The sequence below is a fragment of the Nematolebias whitei genome, chromosome 1 (genome assembly GCF_014905685.2).
Source record: "Nematolebias whitei isolate Nwh7 chromosome 1, NemWhi1, whole genome shotgun sequence".
NCBI classification, from domain to species: Eukaryota; Metazoa; Chordata; class Actinopteri; order Cyprinodontiformes; family Rivulidae; genus Nematolebias; species Nematolebias whitei.
In genome coordinates, this window is record NC_056498.1 from 59626441 (window position 1) to 59649503 (window position 23063).

General features: G+C 38.5%; 1 protein-coding gene across 1 annotated transcript; it reads left to right on the forward strand.

Annotated features, from left to right (window-relative positions):
* Window positions 1–2190: 2190 nt before the first annotated feature.
* ifngr1l (interferon gamma receptor 1-like) lies at window positions 2191–21232 on the forward strand. The gene is made up of 7 exons (XM_037686013.1): window positions 2191–2386; window positions 17246–17372; window positions 17748–17929; window positions 18132–18313; window positions 18426–18591; window positions 20465–20580; window positions 20674–21232. The coding sequence occupies exons 1-7, from the start codon at window positions 2320–2322 to the stop codon at window positions 21052–21054; spliced, it is 1221 nt and encodes a 406-aa protein (XP_037541941.1). The 5' UTR covers window positions 2191–2319; the 3' UTR covers window positions 21055–21232.
* The last annotated feature ends 1831 nt before the right edge of the window (window positions 21233–23063 follow it).

Consider the following 23063-nt stretch of genomic DNA (forward strand, 5'->3'; position numbering starts at 1 on the left):
AATTACCAGCTGACTGCAGTCTGATGAACCCCCTGACACCAGTTGTTTCACCATCACAACAACAAAACCTTATTTATTTCCTCAGAGCAGTTTAACAAGCAGGTTATTACAAGATATTTCCAAAGCTTTAAGCACCAAACATCGTTGGAAACATGTCGTAAAACCTGCTGAAGCTCAGAAGAAGTTGCATGAAGACCAAAACGGGGTAACGTTTCAAGTTTACGCACCCTGACAGGAAGATAAGTTGGCAAGGAGCGTTTAAAAACCCCACAAGTTTACCAAGAAAGGAAATGAGCAACAACTGTTAGTCACTTTAGGGAGTAGAGTCATTTAGTTAGCCAGAAATACAGTTTGACTAGTTTAAACATTTATAAATGATCTAGAAATATGATTTTACAGTTAACACCTAACAAAATACACCATTATCATTTCCAGCATTGCTTTGCAGTTTTCTGTGCGACTTAGATCTGTGGGAACGTGTCCATTGCATAACAGTATCAGGAATGCAACATGAGAATATATAGCAGGCTTGGCTCTCGAATCCTTTTAGAGTCACAGCTGGACACAAAAAATACATTTTTTTTTTAAGACTATTAATTAATTAAATATCAAGTCAGTCAGTTGTCCAGAGTTCTGGTCGATTACTTACCTCATATTCCTGCTGTGGAGCAGATGTTTGAGTGCGTCTGTTGGACGCTGGAATGGGGAGGAAAACGTTCACATCCAGCTGACGTCAGGATGTGGGATGTGTCCCACTGAGGAAGCTGAAACACATGGAGTTCAACTTTAGTTACTGCCCTGACTGAAAGCCTGCACTTGTTATGAATAAGCTGAAACAAAGAACATCCTAATTATCAATAGAACATTTAAACATGCTTTTTAAAAGTGACACCCCCCCCCCCCCCCAAAAAAAAAGGTACAGTGATAGTTTGACAAATCAGCCATAATCTTCATTTTTTTCCCATTTATTGAGAAATATGTTGTTACATAAAGGCTTACGATACAGACATGCAGACATGTTCCTGTTTTTAGTTTTCTACATTTGCCTTATAATCTAGCTGTTTTTTGTTACTTTTCTTTTTTTTTGCCATCCTATTTGTTAAAAAAAAAAAATCTGTATGCCTTTTTATGTCTATTGTTGTCACTGTTGTCCATTGTTGTCATCATTCTTTGTTGAAATCAGGTCTCTCTTGTAAATGAGTCCTCTAGGCTCAATGGGATTTACCCGTCTAAATAAAGGTTGAATGAATGATACATCCAAGGATTTCTGGGTCTGTTTGAAAACATTTTGTCTCTAAAAGTTACTTTTTAAATTGTCTTTGTCTGTCAAGTTCACGTGCAAATGTGTTTCTTGGCCAGGAAAGGAGCTGTTCTCAGGTATCTGCTGCTGGAAGAACTGAGGGTGATTTCCATGGCATGAGCCAGCTTTTGCTACATTCAAGTGCTGTGGGACATATCTTTTCATATGCTAAATATTAGCATAAAAAAGAAACAGAGATAGAAACATTTGCAAAAATAGAATTCTCTCTAATGTGTAGTTTTATTTTGCATAGTTCAGGTGAATTGCACTAATATGAACAACTTGTTTACTACACTAGCTTAAACACTTGCTTGTTTTTGTGTTTAACTTTTTTTTACCACCGTATTGTGGACCGATGGATCGTGCTTTATCTGGAGGAATACAAGTGTTGTTCTGGTTTGTTTTAGTGAAAAGGCAGCTGAGCCAAAAGACAAAGCTTTTCAAATTATCATCCCATTTATGTTTCAACCCTCACTTATGGTCAGGAGGTACTGAAAGCATAAGGTCCCAGATGCATGAAGCTATTATATGTTTCCTCTGTAGGAGTGAAAACCAGCTGCTGCTCCTAAAGGAGTCACGCTCACACGACTAGTGACCTAACCACACAGAAAAGGCCCAGCTGGGGCTAACCACCTGCTGTGCAGCCTGCGTTAAATGGGACAAAGTAAAAAGACAATCAGGAATTAAAGTAAATGATGGAAAAAAATACGCACTGATTTTAAAAAAACGCATCTACATTGATAAATACAGGAAATAAACAAAAGTTTGCCTTTCTGTAAAGCTTTGTTGTCCTCCTGCCTCTAATCGAAGTTTTGAAAGTCATATTTCCGAGGTTGCCTAAATGCAGCACTGATGACATCAGGAAGCTCCAGCGGCGCTCGGACAGAAGCTTGGGTTCTGATCCAGAGGAGAAGCTAGCCGCTGTTGTCCTACAACTTCACGGCGAAACGTGCTGCCGCTCTGCCTTTTTTGTAGTTATAAAACCTGAAGCAAAATCAAGTTTAGCTGTAAAAAACAAGATGGGTTTAACTAAATTCCTCCTGGTTTTCCTGGTTTTCCTGAAGACGGAGCCCCTGTTCGCTCAGGGTGAGTAGGGGTGCTCTCTACATGACATGTATATGTGGCTCTTTTTTTGTTTAGTGTTCGAGTAATGATACTTTCCCCCATGTAACGTCGATTGTTAGAAAAAAAAAATCATTTAATGTAGCTGAGTGTGTAAAGCGGCGTGGGCGTCTTTATCGCAGGAAAACACGGTGAATCCCGGAGCTAGCTAACAGTTAGCAAGAGTGCTGCACCACTGTGATGCTAGGTGTTTTCTAAAACGAGCTAGTACTGTTACTGTTTAGTATTTAATTTGCATAATAACAGTCCTAAAAGATAAGTGTTTAAGCTGAAATTATAATGTCACCTTTTCATGCACTATAAACGAGTTGCCAAACATGAAGCGTCAAAGCAACACAATGGACTTGCTGAAGGTTTTTTGGGGTTTGTCTTCATTTCCTCTTTGTAGTTTTTCAGTATTACTCAACTCTTACAGTTGTGTTTTCCGTTATATTTAACTTTTTTTTTTTAATTCATAAGAAGCTGATGCAAGTAGGCTGGATAAATATGTTTGGTATTTGCAAACAAACAAACATGAGTACACATGATGCACGTTTACAGAAAGAAAATCACATAGTTTCAAATATGTAAAGAATGCAAAGTTTAAAAAAAGGAACCTGTGATCCTGGATGCAACTGTTTTGCCAGTCTGTGATGCTTCCACTTTTTTTGTTTCTGAGCCTCTAAAATAAATCTGAGACCCAAACCATTTGCTTTATTTAGAAGAGTAAGATGAGCTTTTTATTCCTTCAGAATAATGGTATTTTTTTAACCATTCTTTTCACAACACCTTGGTTGGAAATGTGTTCAATGTTTTTATTGATTTGTTACTCACTGTTGGCTGGCCTTTATCATATACATATGCTTTTGGTTGTGAAATTATATGTTGCCTTATGGCAGTCCAGTAAAATATCCTGTCGACACAATGACGTCCATATTATTATAGTTTTTCTAGCATCATTCCGAGTCTTCACCTTTGTTTAATGATGAAGTATTTCAGTCTTCATGGGAGGAATCCTCCAGTGCCAATTAAAGCTCTATTGAAGATGGGAAAACTTAACTGGTTTACAAGCTGGAACTTCTGAAAGCATTTCAGTTCCTCTCACAAATTTTGATTTGTGTGAGGGGAAAAATAAATCACGTGAGAAGAGTAATATGGGTCACTTTGAGTACCTATTTGGAAAATATGACATTAATTTAAATATTTGGGGAAAACTTACTGTTCTAGGACAGAATTTTACTGAACAATACTCTTGACATTCATTTATCCTTAACCACACATCCAGTTTAGTCAGCACGAAACAACTGTTTCATTATCTTTCAATTAATAATAAAAAAAAACAGTCATTACTGGGTGAAAAAAGTAGCTTCAGATGCCTTTCTAATTTCTTGTGTCTAAGAGCAGTTTTATTAAAGTCTGATGTTACCATTTCCAACACGCGTAACTCTTGTTGAACTAGTAGCTTAACATTGATTTGCCATCATTTAGCAACATCCACACACTGCTGGATGTCTGAGCTCATTAACATAGTGTGGTAAAACTAAACTACTTTTGCAAAATCTATAATTACGCACAACAGTCTGGACTCAGTTTTAGAATTAGGTAGATATGGCTATAAGCTGAAAACTGCTTTGGTCAGATTATTGACTCAAATCTTGTGTTAATATCAACATTTCTGTCCTTTAAACCCACAGATTTTGAGTCTTATTCATGGATTTAATCGTCCCAGAGAAATTATTTACATATCAAATAATAAAACTGCTCTTGTCTAAAGAAGTTCTGCCCTTCTTTGTGCAAACAGGAGACTAAAACTATATGAATATATGCAGCGCTTTGAAAAGGTGTTCACACACTCCTCAAACCTTTTTATGTTTTGTCATGTTACACTTAAACACTTAAACTTCAAAGTGTTTTACATGGATTTTTTTTGTGATGGGCCAAAGTAAGATGGCACATAATTAAGTTATCTGGTTTTCAAAATATTTAAAAATAAATCAGAAATGTGTGACATGCATTAGTATTCAGTCCTATTTACTCTGAGACCCCTCACCAAAATCCAATGCAGCCAATGTCATCTGAAGTCACGTAGTTGATAGAGTCCACCTGTGTGTTGTTTAACCTCAGTGTAACTACACCTGTTTTGTTAAGATCTCAGAGGTTTGTTACAGAGCACTGATGATCAGTCAAGAAGTTTAAAGCAGGGTGAAGTTAATAAACAATCTTCCAAGCTTTAACTGTCTCGCTGTTCAATCTGTCATGTGAAAACGGAAATAGTCTGGCACAGCTCTGCTCCTACCAAGACATGGCCGTCCGCCTAAACGGTGACCGAGCAAGGAGCGCATTAACTCTGAGAAGCAGCCAAGAACCCCTGAGCTGCAGAGATGCACTGCTCAGTTGGGACAATCAGTTTGTTGGACAACTTTTAGTTGACCTCTCCATAAACATGGCCTTTATGGGTAATGGCTTTAAGATTGGAAGGAACAACGCACTGTTTGTAGTTTACCACAAATAAATGTGTGGAAAAAAGGTTTCTGATCAGATGAGACCAAAATTTAACTTTCTGGTTTTAAAGCAAAACGCTGCATGTGGCAGAAAACATTGCACATCATTCTAAACACAGCATCCCCACTGAGACATAGAAGTGGCAGCATCATGCTGTGGGGTTGCTTTTCTTCAATGGTGGAAAGATGGATGCAGTTAAATCAGTGCTTCTCAATAATTTTCTGTTACCCCACCCCCAGGAAGAAGTAATCATTTTGTGCCCCCCCAACTCTCTGCCGCGACTGTAAATAGTATAATTTGTCTATAAAATTGTTGTATTTTTATTAACATTAAAGAAAACAAAAAATAAATACAGATCAACGTACAACAAAGAATAACTTTATTAATTGTTTTTTTTTTTTAAGTCCGTAACAGAAAAGGCTTAAAATGCATCAACTTGCCTGGAAAAAAAACAAAACAAACTTCTATCCTTATTTAAACTGTAAACATTTTTGACCATTTGATATTTAAACTGTAAACATTTTTGACCATTTGATACTGAAAAGTAAAATTTAATCAATAAATAATAAATTCAAATTGATCAGCAACATTTTAACTAAGGAGTGCTATATAAAGCACTTTGACCTACAAAACAAAAATGAATAAAACAATTTGTGCTGATTTATTTTTTAATCAAAATGAAGAAGGCAGGATTAATGGCTACAATGAGCACGTTTTGCAGTGCACAGCTTTTCGAAGCAGAGTTTGAAGCATGATACTGTCTGCAACTCTCAGCTCCTGCTCAATGTTTAGCTGGGTCCTGGACTTGGTCTTCAGAGCAGCAACAGCAGCAAAGTCAATCTCACAAAGATAAGATGTTGCAAAAGGAAGAAGAATGTCCATGGCCTTCTGCGAAAGAGGAAAGAGGGGGCGGGTGTAGCTCTCGCTTAGTCGCATGCATGCGGTGGGTGACAAGCGCCCAGAGCGTCATGAAAACAGCAGCGGAGATGTTGAGTTATTTATTTATTGTCTCAGCACCAGAGGGGAGCAACACGGTTCAAGCATGGCTCCCCGAAAGACAAGGCAGTCATATTTGTTCGTAACTTTATTATTAGTAAGCCTGAGTGTTGCTGGATACGAGCGAACAGTTGCCGGTACCTGAACGCACCCTGTCAAAATGAGAATGGTGCAAAAAATAAACTACTCCCTGTGGCAAAAGATGTTCCCCGGGGTCACACGCACCACCCCCTGGCATCGCTCCCCTGCGCGTCCCACTATTTGAGAAGGACTGAACCACAGCTATTTTACAAAGATTGGGCAAAAGTTTTAGTCACTAAACATACAAAGCTCATAGAAACACAATCTGCAACTGCAGAGAAAGGTGGTTCTACGAAGTCCTGACTCACTTTTCAGACTTTTATTTATAAAATTATTTTGAAAACCTTAAAATAATCCGTCACGTCAGTCCCACCAAATCACCAACAGACAAAGGCGTGTAACACAGGCTGAGTGAATTATACCTTTTTTCAATGAACTCCTTGTAACTGGGTCAGTACGGAAGAATTTGGCTGGGAAAATTTTTGCAAAGCATACTGGGAGATGTAGTTGCTTGGTAAATATATTTCTGTTCTGGTGGATTTAAGAAAAAATGACCAAACAAAGCAGTAAAGTTTCTAGATTGTTTTTCTAACACGGGTGATAATTCTGGTGTTCTTTGCTGCTGGTTGATCGAATCCTGGGTGGATTGGGATTAAACATTTTTGAAATGGGTAAGAGAACAGACATGCTGCGTGGTGAACAACTGAGACAGTTTAGCGGTGACATCATTTTATGGGGTTTGTTTACTCGCTGATTCAACTGCTTGTTTTAACCGTTTGGTGTTTGTATAAATGGTTCATCAGCTTTTAGCAAAGTTCCGAAATTTCTATGGATACCACGCATGTCTATGCTTAACCAAGAGAACTTGCAGTAATGAAAGTAGAACAAAAAAGTTCAAATCTTCCCCCGGTACCAGGAGTTGGGGCTTAAGAGGTTAAACCAATTCCCTTTTGTCTCACGTGAGCCATTTTTAATTTCTGACAGTCCAAGTCTATCCAATCCAGGGAGGATTTATTGATACTGCTATACTATGCTACTGATGCTTAGTGTATTTTTAGTTAACATTTTCTTAGTTCACATCTTGGATCTTATTAATGTCTTTCTTTTACATTTTATACTTTTGTTGGATGTAACTGGGACCCTGTGTACACAATTTCATTCCACCTCATGTACCACATGTGGTGTGAATGACAATAAAGAACCTTAAGTCCTTGAATCCTTGATTCAGTCGACACGAAGAAAGCTGACGGTGCTTGCTTGTTTTGTTTTTTGTCCATGTCAGCTGCTTTACTTCTCCACAAAACTACCACAGAATTGCACTTTTATGTACATGGAAATAAGATTTTGAGTTCGTCTAATTCTTGTTCAAATCTGTCCAGATGTTAACATGGGATTTTGAGAGACTTAGTTAAAACATAGGCGGGAAAATCAGCTTTCTAACTGCAGTTATTTATTAATTAATTTATTTGTTACTTTTGCTTTTTGATGTCCTTTGAAACTGTTGGGAAAAAGTTAATTTCACCATAACTTGACAAACTGTCCCCCACCCGTCCACCCAATCCTGTTGTTGCAACATACAATAGTCCCTCTATTATCGGGGTTACATTCCAAACACCCCCACGATAGATGAAATCCGCAAAGTAGGAACATATATTTATTTTAGTATTTAAATATATTTTAATGCTTTATAAACCCTTCCCACACTCTTGAAATGTTCTAAACTCTTAAACCTACATAATTTTAACTACATACGTATATGTACTGTACAGTACTGCAAAATCTTACTCACCGGCTCTGCAGACCAGGAGCTCTGTTCCGGCTCGGTTCTGGTTCTGCAGACCTATCCTGCAGCGATGAAGCCCACCACCCCGTCCAGGTTGATGAGCACGTGGATAATTGAGCTTCAGGATTACAAACTGGATTCCAAAAATGTTGGGACACTAAACAAATTGTGAATAAAAACTGAATGCAATGATGTGGAGATGGCAAATGTCAATATTTTATTTGTAATATAACATAGATGACAGATCAAAAGTTTAATCTGAGTAATTGTAACATTTTAAAGGAAAAAAATGTTGATTCAAAATTTCACAGTGTCAACAAATCCCAAAAAAGTTGGGACAAGTAGGAATAAGTGGCTGGAAAAAGGAAATTGAGCATATAACGAACAGCTGGAAGACCAATTAACACTAATTAGGTCAATTGACAACATGATTGGGTATAAAAAGAGCTTCTCAGAGTGTCAGTGTCTCTGAGAAGCCAAGATGGTAAGAGGATCACCAATTCCTCCATTGTTGCGCAGAAAGATAGTGCAGCAATACCAGAATGATGTTACCCAGCGTAAAATAGCAAAGACTTTTAAGTTCTCATCATCAACCGTGCATAACATCAAAAGATTCAGAGAATCTGGAACAATCGCTGTGCGTAAGGGTCAAGGCTGTAAAACTCTACTGGATGCTCATGATCTCCGGGCCCTTAAACGTCACTGCAACTCAAACAGGAATGCCACTGTCAAAGAAATAACAGAATGGGCTCAGGAATACTTCCAGAAAGCATTGTCAGTGAACACAATCCACTGTGCCATTTGCCGTTGCCAGCTGAAACTCTACAGTGCAAAGAGGAAGCCATTTCTAAGCAAGCTCCACAAGCTCAGACGTTTGCACTGGGCCAGGGGTCATTTAAAATGGAGTGTGGCAAAATGGAAGACTGTTCTGTGGTCAGATGAGTCACGATTTGAAGTTCTTTATGGAACACTGGGACGCCATGTCATCCGGACCAGAGAGGACAAGGATAGCCCAAGTTGTTATCAACGCTCCGTTCAGAAGCCTGCATCACTGATGGTATGGGGCTGCATGAGCGCTTGTGGCATGGGCAGCTTGCATGTCTGGAAAGGCACCATTAATGCAGAGAACTATGTTCAGGTTCTAGAACAACATATGCTCCATCTAGACGTCATCTCTTTCAGGGAAGACCCTGCATTTTTCAACATGATAATGCCAGACCACATTCTGCAGCAATCACAACATCATGGCTACGTATGAGAAGGATCCGGGTACTGAAATGGCCAGCCTGCAGTCCAGATCTTTCACCTATAGAAAACATTTGGTGCATCATAAAGAGGAAGGTGCGACAAAGAAGGCCCAAGACGATTGAGCAGTTAGAGGCCTGTATTAGACATGAATGGGAGAGCATTCCTATTTCTAAACTTGAGAAACTGGTCTCCTCTGTCCCCAGACGTCTGTTGAGTGTTGTAAGAAGAAGGGGGGATGCCACACAGTGGTAAAAATGGACTTGTCCCAACTTTTTTGGGATTTGTTGACGCCATGAAATTTGGAAACAACAGATTTTTCCCTTAAAATGATACATTCTCTCAGTTTAAACTTTTGATCTGTGATTTGTGTTCCATTCTGAATCAAATATTAGATGTTGGCACCTCCACATCATTGCATTCAGTTTTTATTCACAATTTGTTTAGTGTCCCAACTTTTTTGGAATCCGGTTTGTATTTGCGACTTTCCTGCCTGGTCTGTGATCTTAATAGATAGATTGTTACTTCTGACTGTGTTGCAAAACTTTCCCCTCTATTCTGGCAGAAAGCAGCGACCGGAAGCACTGTTGGCTTCTGGGTAATGTAGTTCTTTTGACTTGCGATACAGTGTAGGCGTATTGAAAGAAAACTACAAAATGGTGGCACCTGTCCGAAGTATTTTTTCGTTAACTTTTTATCTCTGTCCCGTCATGTCAGTAATATTAAAATTGACATTTGTTGAAAAACCGCGAGCGTTGAACTGCAAAGTAGTGAGGGGCAACTTTAGCAAATTTGCATTTGGCAACATCCAGATTATTTTGTTTGTTTATTTATTTTTATACTTGCATACAGACAAAATATTGTGATTTACATTGGTCAGCTCTGACACTATATATATTTTTTGTTATAAAATTGTTCAGTTTTAGCTGCTGGGGAACAAATTTAAATCCTTGTATCTTGATCAAGTGTTCTTTGACTCTGCCAGATAGGTTTTTTTTTAATCAATTTATCCAAATGATTTTTAATTCCTGCTTTAAATCTATTTTTACAGCAAACTTCAGAGACATGACTGTGTGTTGTGTTGTGTGCACTGTTGCGCAACTATCATGTCATATCATGTTGAAAGTGTCGTGACTTACAGTGCCTTGCGAAAGTATTCGGCCCCTTTGAACTTTTCAACCTTTTGACACATTTCAGGCTTCAAACATAAAGATATAAAATTTAATTTTTTTGTGAAGAATCAACAACAAGTGGGACACAATCGTGAAGTAGAATGAAATTTATTGGATGTGTCAAACTTTTTTAACAAATAAAAAACTGAAAAGTGGGGCGTGCAATATTATTCGGCCCCTTTACTTTCAGTGCAGCAAACTCACTCCAGAAGTTCAGTGAGGATCAATGAATGATCCAATGTTGTCCCAAATGACTGATGATAAATAGAATCCACCTGTGTGTAATCAAGTCTCCTTATAAATGCACCTGCTCTATGATAGTCTCAGGGTTCTGTTCAAAGCGCAGAGAGCATCATGAAGACCAAGGAACACACAAGGCAGGTCAGAGATACTGTTGTGGAGAAGTTTAAAGCCAGATTTGGATACAAAAAGATTTCCCAAGCTTTAAACATCCCAAGGAGCACTGTGCAAGCAATCATATTGAAATGGAAGGAGTATCAGACCACTGCAAATCTACCAAGACCCGGCCGTCCCTCTAAACTTTGATCTCGAACAAGGAGAAGACTGATCAGAGATGCAGCCAAGAGGCTCATGATCACTCTGGATGAACTGCAGAGATCTACAGCTGAGGTGGGAGAGTCTGTCCATAGGACAACAATCAGTCGTACACTGCACAAATCTGGTCTTTATGGAAGAGTGGCAAGAAGAAAGCCATTTCTCAAAGATATCCATAAAAAGTGGTGTTTAAAGTTTGTCACAAGCACCTGGGAGACACACCAAACATGTGGAAGAAGGTGCTCTGGTCAGATGAAACTAAAATCGATCTAAAAAAGTTAAATCTGGTCCTCTGGACATTCAAAAAAACAAAACAAAGCAAATTAACAAAAAAATGTAGAAACGTTTCGTCTCTCATCCGAGAGACTTCCTCAGTCTGAGGAGCTGTATTCAGCTCAGTCTCTTAAATAGCACCGTCTCAGGGTGGATCAACCAGTTTTGCTGCTGACAACCAAAACCAGCTGATCACATGCTCAAGAAGGACCATCAGCATAACAATGGATCATTAGCACACTGATGGCTGTTTACTGTTCACAGAGGGCAACTGTCCAGAGGACCAGATTTAACTTTTTTAGATTTTTCTACCTGGATTATTGAGCATGCATCAGGATAAAATCGATCTGTTTGGCCACAATGCAAAACGATATGTTTGGTGTAAAAGCAACACAGCTCATCACCCTGAACACACCATCCCCACTGTCAAACATGGTGGTGGCAGCATCATGGTTTGGGCCTGCTTTTCATCAGCAGGGACTGGGAAGATGGTCAGAATTGATGGGAAGATGGATGGGGCCAAATAAAGGACCATTCTGGAAGAAAACCTGTTTGAGTCTGCAAGAGATCTGAGACTGGGACAGAGATTTATCTTCCAACAAGACAATGATCCAAAACATAAAGCCAAATCTACAATGGAATGGTTCACAAATTAATGTATCCAGGTGTTGGAATGGCCAAGTCAAAGTCCAGACCTGAATCCAATCGAGAACCTCTGGAAAGAGCTGAAGACTGCTGTTCACAAACGCACTCCATCCAACCTCACTGAGCTCGAGCTGTTTTGCAAGAAGACTGGGCAAGAATTTCAGTGTCTCCATGTGCAAAACTGATAGAAACTTACCCCAAGAGACTTGCAGCTGGAACTGCAGCAAAAGGCGGCGCTACAAAGTATTAACGCAAGGGGGCCGAATAATATTGCACGCCCCACTTTTCAGTTTTTTATTTGTTAAAAAAGTTTGACACATCCAATAAATTTAATTCCACTTCATGATCGTGTCCCACTTGTTGATTCTTCACAAAAAAAGTTACAATTTTATATATTTGTTTGAAGCCTGAAATGTGGCAAAAGGTTTAAAAGTTCAAGGGGGCCGAATACTTTCGCAAGGCACTGTATGTGAAGAGCTTTATGGCTTTTTGTTGCTCGTGAAGAGTCCTTGAGTTCAAAATATAAAGAATATATTCATATTGTTTTGTGCAGACTCATGTCAGAGGAGCTGCTCTTTATGTTTGAGCATGTTGCCATGTGTGTTCATGTGTTTGAATATTTTGGTGAAACCTCTGAGATTTGCTTTGAAGCGATCTGATGATGAGTCACTGTGCACAGCAGAAACTTCAGCTGCATGTGATCGGGACTTTCCTTTTTAAATCGCTTTCATTTGTGGCTCGTGCAACAGATTCCCATCCCATGGGAAGATTAAGGTTACGTCAAACCTTTAAAGAAAAGAAAAATGTAGGACCTGTTTTTGGAGTTGGACAGAAACGGCACCGAACACGCCTTTTACAGGTTATTGAGTTGCCATCAACCTGACAGTTTTACAAGAAATGAAATTCACCTCAGCACGTTCCTGGCAAACACTGTAAATGCAAAAAAAAAAAGTTAAACTAATTGAAAGCTGAAGTGATAATTTTGCTCATAAATATACCAAATATGTCTTAACTTTTTTAATTTTACAGCATTTAAAAAAAATAATAATTTTGGTTGTAAAGCTTAGGGAAAAACTTTTCTGTAAACTTTGGAATATAAGCCCTAATTAAATCATCTTTTACATTTTGATATTTAAAAAGTGGTTATTCAAACGGGTAAATAGATTAAATGAGTTTAAAAAATTGTTACAAAAAGCATGCAACAAATGCAGCCTCAGTTTCAGAACTTTCTTCATATTTAAAGTTAACTTTTAGGTGAATGTTTTATCCATTTGAGCATAGTTGATTAACATTTGCAAACACCCTAATCAAAGTTTGGTAATGGATCAATGTTTCTGATTTTGATCCATTACCAGCCGTCCATTGAGCTTTTGTTAGTTTGTAGTTGTAACGTGTACGTTTCACATTTCTGGGGCTGAACGGTACCAAAAGACTTTGTTATACCAGTAGTTCATTAATAATATATATAATTCTGGTTTTGATTTCTATTGAGCATTTAATCATCTGTATTGTTGTTAAAGTTGTATTGATGCTGAAGCAGCGGGGAGTGGTGGTGCAGAGGTTAGAGAAGGTGGGCCTGTAAACGGAAAATCGCTGGTTCAACTCTCCATACCGACAGCATCAAAATGTGAGAAAGGTGAAACCCCCATCTGCTCCCCCAGGTGTCCTGGATAGCAGCTCTCTGCTCCACACAGAGGGCTGTGGTAGCTCGGTGGTCTGTGGTTGCATCAGGAAGGACATCCGGAGTAAAAATAATTACCACGTCTTCATGCGGCTTAGTTTGCTGTGGTGAACCCTGAAGAAGGGAGCAGCGAAAAGAAGGAGAAAGAAAAAGAACAAGCCGTCATTGTTGTCGGTGGTGTTTTGATTTATTTATTTCTTTAAAATGTTAGAGACAGAAATGATGATTTATTTTACAAATATCGGTTCACTGAAGAAGATCAAAACACAGGAATGAGTCGAGGGATTTCTGTGATACGTAACACGAGCAGCTGGACTTGTCCCAGCAGGTTAAGATCTTAATATGGGCTCATTATCCCTCTGAGCTGTGCACACACGTGCATTTAGAAAGAACTGCATGCCTAAAAGTCTGTGAATGAAACAGGAAATTAGGCTGCCTTGATGTGTTCAGTTAAAGCTCTGAGCTTCAGGCGCTTTACAGGAAGGACACATGGGTATGTACATGTTTTTTTTTATGGCTTATTCTTCACATTCCCTTGAAGTATACTTTTTAGTTGGTTTTTTTTTTTTTACTTTTATGGCAACAAATTCTGTGGATGTGATTGAACTTATACTCTGATGAAAAGTGAGTTTACCTTTACAGAAGGTTTCACAGCAAAGATGCTAAAACATACAAATGACAGTAACACCTTTGACACTCAGGACTCAAAGAATATCAAGATTACAGTTCATGCTCAAAAATCCAGGTAAAAACAACACAGTTCAGTCAGGCCAGCTGGATGGTTTCTTTTTGTTGTTGTTGAGACATTTCATCTTTCATCTAAAGGACCTCATCAGGCGGCAGAGCCACAACAAACCCACAAGTAGCACTCTCACATAGTGGGCCATAGTTGTTGTGGCTCCTCTGACTGATGAAGTCCTTTGGATGAAAGACAAAACGTCTCAAAAAAAGAAAAACTGCCCAGGTGATCTGACTGAACGTTGTTGGATTTATTTATTTTTTTAACTTGGATTATTGCGCATGAACTTTGATGTTTTGAACCACTTTGGCTATGGCTGCTTCATAGGAGGCAACGGGGAAGAGGACCCCAGAAACCATCTTATCACCAGCAAACTGGTTGGTCCACTATGGGAGGATGCTTCTTGTGAGACTAAGTTTCTTGTGGCTCCTTGGACTGATGAAGTCCTTTGGATGAAGGACGAAACTTCTCAACAAAAAAGAAACCGTCCAGATGACCTGACTGAACTTTGTTGAATATCAAGTAAGGGTTAATATGAACACTTTGTGCACTGACACATCAATTGAATAGCTTCAGTCCGTTTGTGGATTTGTGCTGCAGAGAAACATTGTTTTGCAGAACAAGTAACCTCATTTTTCTGCCTGATACCATCAGCTTTCTCTTCCTGCTTCTGTCAGATGGTTTTGCTTTTTCAGCAACAAGAGCACGAGTATTTTCTGTTGCTTCAGATTATTTTTACAAGGTAATAAAAGTATTCCTCTGCCCAAAGTGTATTTAAGGTAAACATTCTCTTTTGAATGTTTTTATATTTTGTAGCAGATCTTGTTGTCGTTATGTTTCTTCTCTTTAGTGTCCAAATGTTCTCACACGCAGCTAACAATACTAATAACCAAAGTTAGCATTTATTATCTAATATCCGTTCCTTAAAATTGAATCCTTCACACAACTATGAGTGAACACTTCTGTGAATGTGTGAGGTGTGTGTGCTTGTGGGTGACAGCCTCAGCGGCCCACTTGTTTTCTGTGGTTGACACTTTTGAACAGTTGGCGAACTGCTTCTCACATCCGCACTGTTGTTCTTTGTGTGTGTGTGTGTGTGTGTGTGTGTGTTTGGAGCGTGATGTCACGTTGAGACATATGAATTCACAAGTGGAAATGAAACCTGTGTGTGTACTTTTTCACACTGTATGTGACTCACATGTGTTTTGTGTAATCTGCTAACTCATCTGACAAGATTTACTCAAACTGGCCAAAGTTCACTTTCAAAATAAGAAGTTTTTTGTGTCTATTTTTCTCTGGCTTTTATTAGTTTTAGTCAGCTTTTAAATTGTTGTTGTAATCTTAATAATAAAAAAACTATTCTGGCTCTGAAAGTAATGTGCAAACATGTGGAGCTCCGTTAGTCTACTTTCTTAAAAAAATCTATATATACATAACTTTGCTTTGGAGAGAAGGTGAAATAGTTTAGGCCTTTTCTGAAATTAATTTTTTATAAAAATAAAATAAAAACTTGTGCCATCAGGGCACAGATCACTGTGTGTATATGTGTGTGTGTGTGTGTGTGTGTAGATTAGCTGTGCAATGAAGCATAAAAAAGGAAGTAACCGTACTGGGTAAACATCCAGCATCTGTAAAGCCAGGGAGACCCCCCCCCCCCCCCCCCCCCCCAATGTTCTGGTCTTATTGTAATGGTGCAGATTAAAATGTAAGAACAAGCAGGAAAAAGGGGATTAAAAAAAAGAAGTTATTTTTGTAATTCTGTTTTTGCTACTTTGGATTTCAGGATGTTTTGCTCTGACCCAAATGTTATTAACTTTTATGAAGGATTTGTAAGAGAGTTTGTGAAGTAGTTTGTTTCTGGATTACCAGGTTTGAATCTCAAAGCTGAGGGAGGAAAACTACCATACATGTCAAGTGGGTATCTCTGCAGACAAATACGGAAGGCGTATCTGGAGGGCCATATCTGATTGGACGATAAAAACAAGGCGTTTGTGTTAACCACAGACATATTATGTCTAAAAGCAAGGCGTTATTGGCAGATTGTGTTAACCACAGACATATGTCTATAGTGTTAACCTGTTCGACATTGGCGGCGTCTCCGTGACTTCTTTTTCTGCCTCTCTTAACACAGAACTTCCAGTTACATTTCAAAATAAGAGCAACATAAATGGGTAGTGGGGATGGCTAAATGTTAGTTTTTTAATATCTAGCCATTACAGTAAAAACAAAATCTGTTTTGGTTGTTGTTTTGAAGGTTACCTTTAACTTCACATTTGCTTGATCAACCTTTTTAAAGCAGTCACTCTAGATGAGTGATTGTCAGTTTCTGTAAGATTTCTGCAACTGGAGCAGGTATTTCTGTTTACTGGTTAACTTCCTCAGCTGTCTCACATTTGAAGGGTCAACCCTACTCCATGTTTCAGCTCCTTTCATAGATCAGATCTCGTAGAAGAACTTCTAAAGAGCAAATTTTGGTTTTAGCTTTAGTTTTGGGCCATTATCTCGTTACATGACTCATGATCTTTAATTGAGACCAGACTTTTTGACAAATAGGAGCAAGTTTCGCTTCAGATGCTTCATATTTCATTTTACCCAGACCACACACAAGACAACCTGTGTCAGGTGCAGCTACAACCCAAGAACAAAAGAAAATCTTGTGTTTGACAGCAGATATAACGCTGTTTCTTAGAAACCTTCAGTTTTAAAAAAGAGCTGACGTAACTTACCTAAAGAGCCAGCAAAAACAGCTAGCCAATCAGTGTTTGCCCTCTACAAATGCCTATTCTCCAGAAATGCCCACTTTTGGTCTGCAGCAAACCCCTTCTCATACATGTACAACACTTGTCACTTGTCGTTCTTGTGTTGGAAAATGCTATGAAGCTTGTTTTCTAACGGCCCTCACTAGTGGTGTGTTTTTGTTGTTTTTTTTTTTTACTAAACGCGAATCCCAGACCTCTAAAGTCCCTGAAACAAAGGCACAGTAAGATACCAATAATGTTTATTAAAGCTCTTTCTATATAATGTCCTGGTTCATTAAGACAACTCATCTGATTTCTGTGTTTGTACCCCAAGTTGTACTTTAAGTGAAAAAGTTTTGTTTGGGAAAAGGTTTGGCTTTGTCTGAAGTCGTTGAAACTATGTTTTTAATTTGATGATTTAATTGTCTTTACAGTGGCGCCACCAACAAATGTGACCCTTTACTGTCATAACCTGCAGAACATCCTTACGTGGGACTACGACCAAATCACACCCGGGCTCAAATTCAGAGTGACTATTAACTCAGAATCTGGACTAGACAAGTATGATATTTTTTTTTTTTATTCTTTTAGTTTAAACTACTGATCACATGTCTTAGCCTTTTTTAAAAAACATCTTTCATCTTAATATCTGCTCTTTATGAATGGTGCAAGCAGTATACATTCTGGATGTACAGTGGAAATAAAAGTCTACACACACGTTTTATACCCCCTCAAAGTATAAAAAACAGGATTTATGTTATTACTCATGGACATTTTATCACATTTATTACAGGGATTATTTAACATGCTATTAGCAGTTATCTAACAGCAGGGTGCCACTTGTTTAAAACAAGCAAACAAAAAAAAATCATTATAATGTGTCAAAGTAAACAAATAAACCTAAATAAACTAAATTACTTTTCTTCATCTTTTCAGTTGCAATAAGGAACTTTGGGTCGACCAACCTCCTCTGCAGGCTAACCTGTCGTTTCTGTCAGATCCGGACAACTCCTTTTATCTTACAGTAACAGCTGTGGTCGGTCCAGATGAGTCGGAGGCCTCTCCGCCAGGTGGCATCACTTTCAGCTACTTCCACGGCTCTTTGGTAGCTAAGATATGTGAGTGGCTGTTTCAGCTTTTATTGAGTTCGCAGCAACATTTGATCTGATGAGTTGACACTAAAATGGCAGCAAAAATGTAAAATAATAAAAACTGTTGCAGTTAAGAGTAACAAAACCCTAAACAGCAGCATTTAAGAGATGATGCCTAATGTTTCATTGTGTTGCATTAATATAACCCGATGTTCTTGTTTGTTTCCAGGTTCTGTGGACCTGCCTTCTGTTACTGTTACTCCTCAGACAGATGACCACGTCCTGTTCCGCTTCCAGCATCCCTGGCTGCTGTACGGCAACAAGGTGTCCAAATGTCAAACGGGCAGGAAGAAGAAAAGCAACATGGAACAACTTCCACTTTTCAAGTATACTGTTAAAACAACTGGCAAGGTCAGGCTGCACACAGTGGACATCTTCTAGTGTGTTTTCTTGTGTTTCTTTTATCCAGCTGATGCATATTGTTGTTCCATTCAAAATAAACCGTTGTGTGATGCGTGTGCAGGAACAACCTCACTCCTTCGAGTGTGAGGAAAGTGTGTGTGAGAAGAAGCTGCTAGTGGATGCAGCACAGGAGAAGCACTGTCTGCAGATCAGTGGCGAACTACAGAAGATGTTGGTCAAACCAAAACAAGAGTACTGCACCGGGCCCATGAAAAAACCTCAACTCGGTAAATTAAAGTTTGATTCAGTATTTGTAGTGTTTTTCACTTTGCTAAAGGATAACTCCTCCAACAGGAGGTCTTTTACGTCTTGATGCATGTTCATCAGCTCTAAATTGGTTTAAATCATATCTATCTCATAGATTCCAATTTGTAAATGTAAATAATTAATCTTCTTCATACACCAATGTTAGTCATGGAGTTCCTCAGAGTTCAGTGCCGGGGCCAATACTCTTTACTTTATATATGCTTCCATTAGGTAAAGTTATTAAACAGCATGGGATAAATTGTCATTGTTATGCTGATGATACTGTTATATTTGTCCTTGAAACCCAGTGAATCCAATCAGTTACTTGGACTACAAGCATGTCTTAAAGACATTAAAAACCTGGAAGACCCTAAATTTTCTGCTTTTGAACACAGACAAGACTGAGGTTTTAGTTTTTGGACCTGAGCATCTTAAGAATAAATGTTTCAGTCTTTCTCCCTCCTTGGATGGCATTAATCTGGCCTCCAGCTCTAATGTTAAAAATCTTTATTTTTGATCAGGACATGTCTTTTATCCCTCACATTAAAAACGTTACCAGAGCTGCCTTCTTCCACCTGCGTAATATCACTAAAATTAGAAACATCTTGTCTAAAAATGATGCAGAAAAAGTGGTTCATGCATTTGTCACATCTAGACTGGACTATTGCAATGGTTTATTATCTGGGTGTTCACATACTTCTTTAAAGTCTTCACTTAATAAAACGATGCTGCCAGAGTCTTAACTGGAGTTAGTGGGAGAGATCATTTATCACCAGTTTTAGCTTCTCTCCGTTGGCTCCCTGTCAAATCCAGAATTGAATTCAAAATCTTACTTCTAACCTACAAAGCTCTCAACAACCTAGCTCCATCTTATATTCAACAGCTTATTGTTCCATATTTTCCCAACAGAGCACTTCGCTCTCTGACTGCAGGCTTACTCGTGGTTCCTAGAGTTTCCAAAAAGCAGAATGGGAGGAAGATCTTTCAGTTATCAAGCTCCTCTCTTGTGGAGCCAACTTCCAGTTTCTGTCCATGAGGCTGACACATTGTCCAGTTTAAAGACTGGACTTAAGACTTTCCTTTTTGATAAATCCTATAGTTAGGGTTGGCTTGTTATGCTGCCATATGCTTAGACTACTGGAGGGCAAATTGACCTCATTTCATTAAATGAATTGTTAAAATTGAATAGTTTTCATTTGATACTTTTTCTATCTTAACGTGATTCTCGACCTGCCATTGTGTATCTGTTTCTCTCAAACCCAGCCGGTCGAAGCAGATGACCGCTTGTCCTGAGCCTGGTTCTGCTAAAGGTTTCTTCCTCATGAGGGAGTTTTTCCTTTCCACTGTCGTCTTCATGCTTGTTCAAGATGAGAGTCTGTGATGGAGTTAAATTCAAAGCAGTCTGCTCCTCAGATAAATAATATTAAATTAATATTTTTATATATGAATGTTTCTGTTCAGTGCCCTGAGAGGACTTCTGTTGTGACTTGGTGCTATAGAAATAAACTGAATTGAAATTGAATTAATCAGAATTCACCTCATTGTTTACACCTTCATATAAACAGCCGTAAACTTATTTAGATATTAAATTCAGTAAGGAGTCTGATTCTCTTCACTCATTTTCAGTAACTTTGTATTCTTACTTTTGTCTGTTTCAAGTCGGTTCTAACCATTGTAGGTTTTTTCTTTAACAAAAATGATCCAAACAACTTTATTTGCAGCTATAGTTTTGTTCTGTCTAAAATATGCCCAGTCTTTATTTAGAGTTTTAAAAAAAATCAGTGATTTACGGGTGAAGCAGCTTCTTTTAATCAGTGTTTGTAACTGTGTGTTGTTCCACATCTGTTCCTCCAGATCACACCGCTGTCTTCATCGGAGTCGGCGGTGTAATCCTGCTGGCAGTTGCGTTAATTGTCTTCATGGTTTACCACAAAAAGACGAACTCCTCGTCTCCTTTACCTAACTCCATTGTAAGCATAGTTGATCGACTGTGATTTTCTTTTCCTTGAATCCCCACATTTTCAATTTTAGTGCTAACCATTGAATAATTCTTTTGTGTTTAGAAGACGTTCACGCCAGTAGAAACGCAGCTCACTATACCAAGAGGTCCGGAGTGGGTCAACGTCGTAGAGATGCCTGACTCGCCCACACCTCTGCTCACCAACATCGAAGGGATGGATGAGGAACCGTTTGTTCCTTCTGTTAATGGATCGACAGAAAACGATGTCCGCATGCAAATAGGGATGTCGCCTGGTAACCACAGTGGGTCTGAAAACTTGGAAGGGAACGTGGATGGAAAGGGCTCTGTATACATAGGAGGCAACAACTTGGAGTATGAAGAGGAGGAGCCCGAGGCCGTTCAAATATCCCGCTCTCCTTACGAGAGGCGTCCGGTGCCAGTGCAGTTGGCTCCTGATGATCGCACTGAGGGATACCGTGGCTGAAGGGGGATTAGGAAAGGGCTAGTCTTCTTTTTTTTCCAATTTTATTTCCTTGGCAGCAAAGAAAACGACCAGGATCTCGTCCGGTTGGGCTATTTGACCCTTCACTGCCATGTAGAAGAAAGGCCACAGGCTGTGTTTTGCTGATCTAACATCTAAGATATAAAATATATCCACTTGATTTTAAATGTTCCTTCTCCAAGCTGTGAATGTGGTGGTCATGATTTTAACAAATGCTGGTGAAGAGCAGTTAAAGATTCAATCAACATACTTTTTCCCAGTTTTTGTTTTTCCATAAATCAAAAATCAAAACGGTCCCTCGTCAGTTTGAGTTACGTTTCAGCCTCTGGGTTTTATATTTATTAGTTATAAATAAATTTATTATTGGTTTACGTAAAGAAAGACAAGTTTCTTAGCCTTCTGGGTTATGTTTGTCTTTCTCCTCGTATAAGCAAGCAAGTAAGGAAGAGGTGTAGCAGTGCACTAACGTAAATGTTTATCTGTTACCCACACTGTTTAGCACTTTTATGAAATGTACCAATTATTATAAAATTGTTCAAGTCAAAGAATGATCACAGTTGCACTACTAGTTGGAAATGCCTACTGATTTTATTTCTTTTTAGTCCCTGTCGATGACCGTACTTGTTTCAAGAAAGAAACCCACTCGTTCTGCCAGTGTCTTATGATGACTTGCAGTTCAGTTACCAACTTCCAAAAGGTTATCAACTGAAAACTGAAGGTCCAGATGTTTGAATTATTGCTCCACATCTGCATAAAGGGACAAGCGGTGTATTCACTCCATTGTACACAAACCCAGGAGACAGAAGTTCTTCACTATATGCATCATATTCACTAACATTTACCAGTCTTTTGTCACACAGCGACATCTGCTGGATGAACATCTGCATTACCATATTCCCTATAACTGACCTGCAGAAGGGCAATACTGTTTACTGTGGTTTGAATGTTCTTGTAAATATGTGCACTTTTTTCCCTTCTGTATTAATATAATTTTTCTATACTTGGCTGGAAACATGTTAAAGACATCAAGTCTTTTTGAGTCATATTTTGACTGGAATCTACGAGTAATCGGCGTTTCTGATTGAACTGGACGTTATTGTTTAAGATCAGGACGACCATGGGTGAGTGAGTGGACAGTAGTTTGTCTCTGTGTTGGACTTGAGACCTGTCCAGGGGTGTTCCCCACCTCTCGCTGCTGGAGATGGGAACCAGCTCCCTGGAAAGGAAAAGTAAAAGGGATGGATGGAGAAGTTTTTGTAAAATGCAAATAAGCCTTTGCAGGAAAAGTAACTTTCAGATTGTTTTGCACTAAAGCAAAGTTTTAACATGAATTTCAAAGGTGGACAGTGCCTTCGATTTCTGCATAAATCATCTTTGATCATCTGCTTTTTATCATTCATTTGCGAAATGAACTTTTTCTGCTTTTATTCTTACGTTTGTGTGAAACAAGTTGCTGTATTTGTATTTTTAACAAATATGATTGAGTCCAACAAAACAATGCATATGTATTTTCAAGACTGAGTGTGTTTTTAAATAATCTGATTATCTTCAGTGTAATTATTAATGCTGCAGTGCTGGTTGACTGTTGAGCGGCTCCATCCACAAAGTGGCAAAGTCTTTAAAAATACTTTTTTCACTTTTTGTGAAGGGAAACCTGACACCTTGGTGAACAATGTATTTAATCCCATTTTTGAAATGGGTTTTAAATTCTTGGTTTTAATTAGGAAAAGTGACCAGCTGATTAAAAGTAAACATTTTGTTGATTAGTTTTCTGCCTCCTATTTGTTTTATTTATGCCAGTATCTAGAAACCTTTAAACCATTGGGCTTGCATGACATTTTTAACAATACAATCTTGTTTTTTTATTTTTTTTTTATTTGACAGAATAAAGAGGAGAGCTGACTTTTTTATTTTTTAGAAAAGCAAAATGAAGGAAACGATGACAATGCAACATTTTAGTAAGCCATAAAGCAGAAATGAACTGCTGCTGT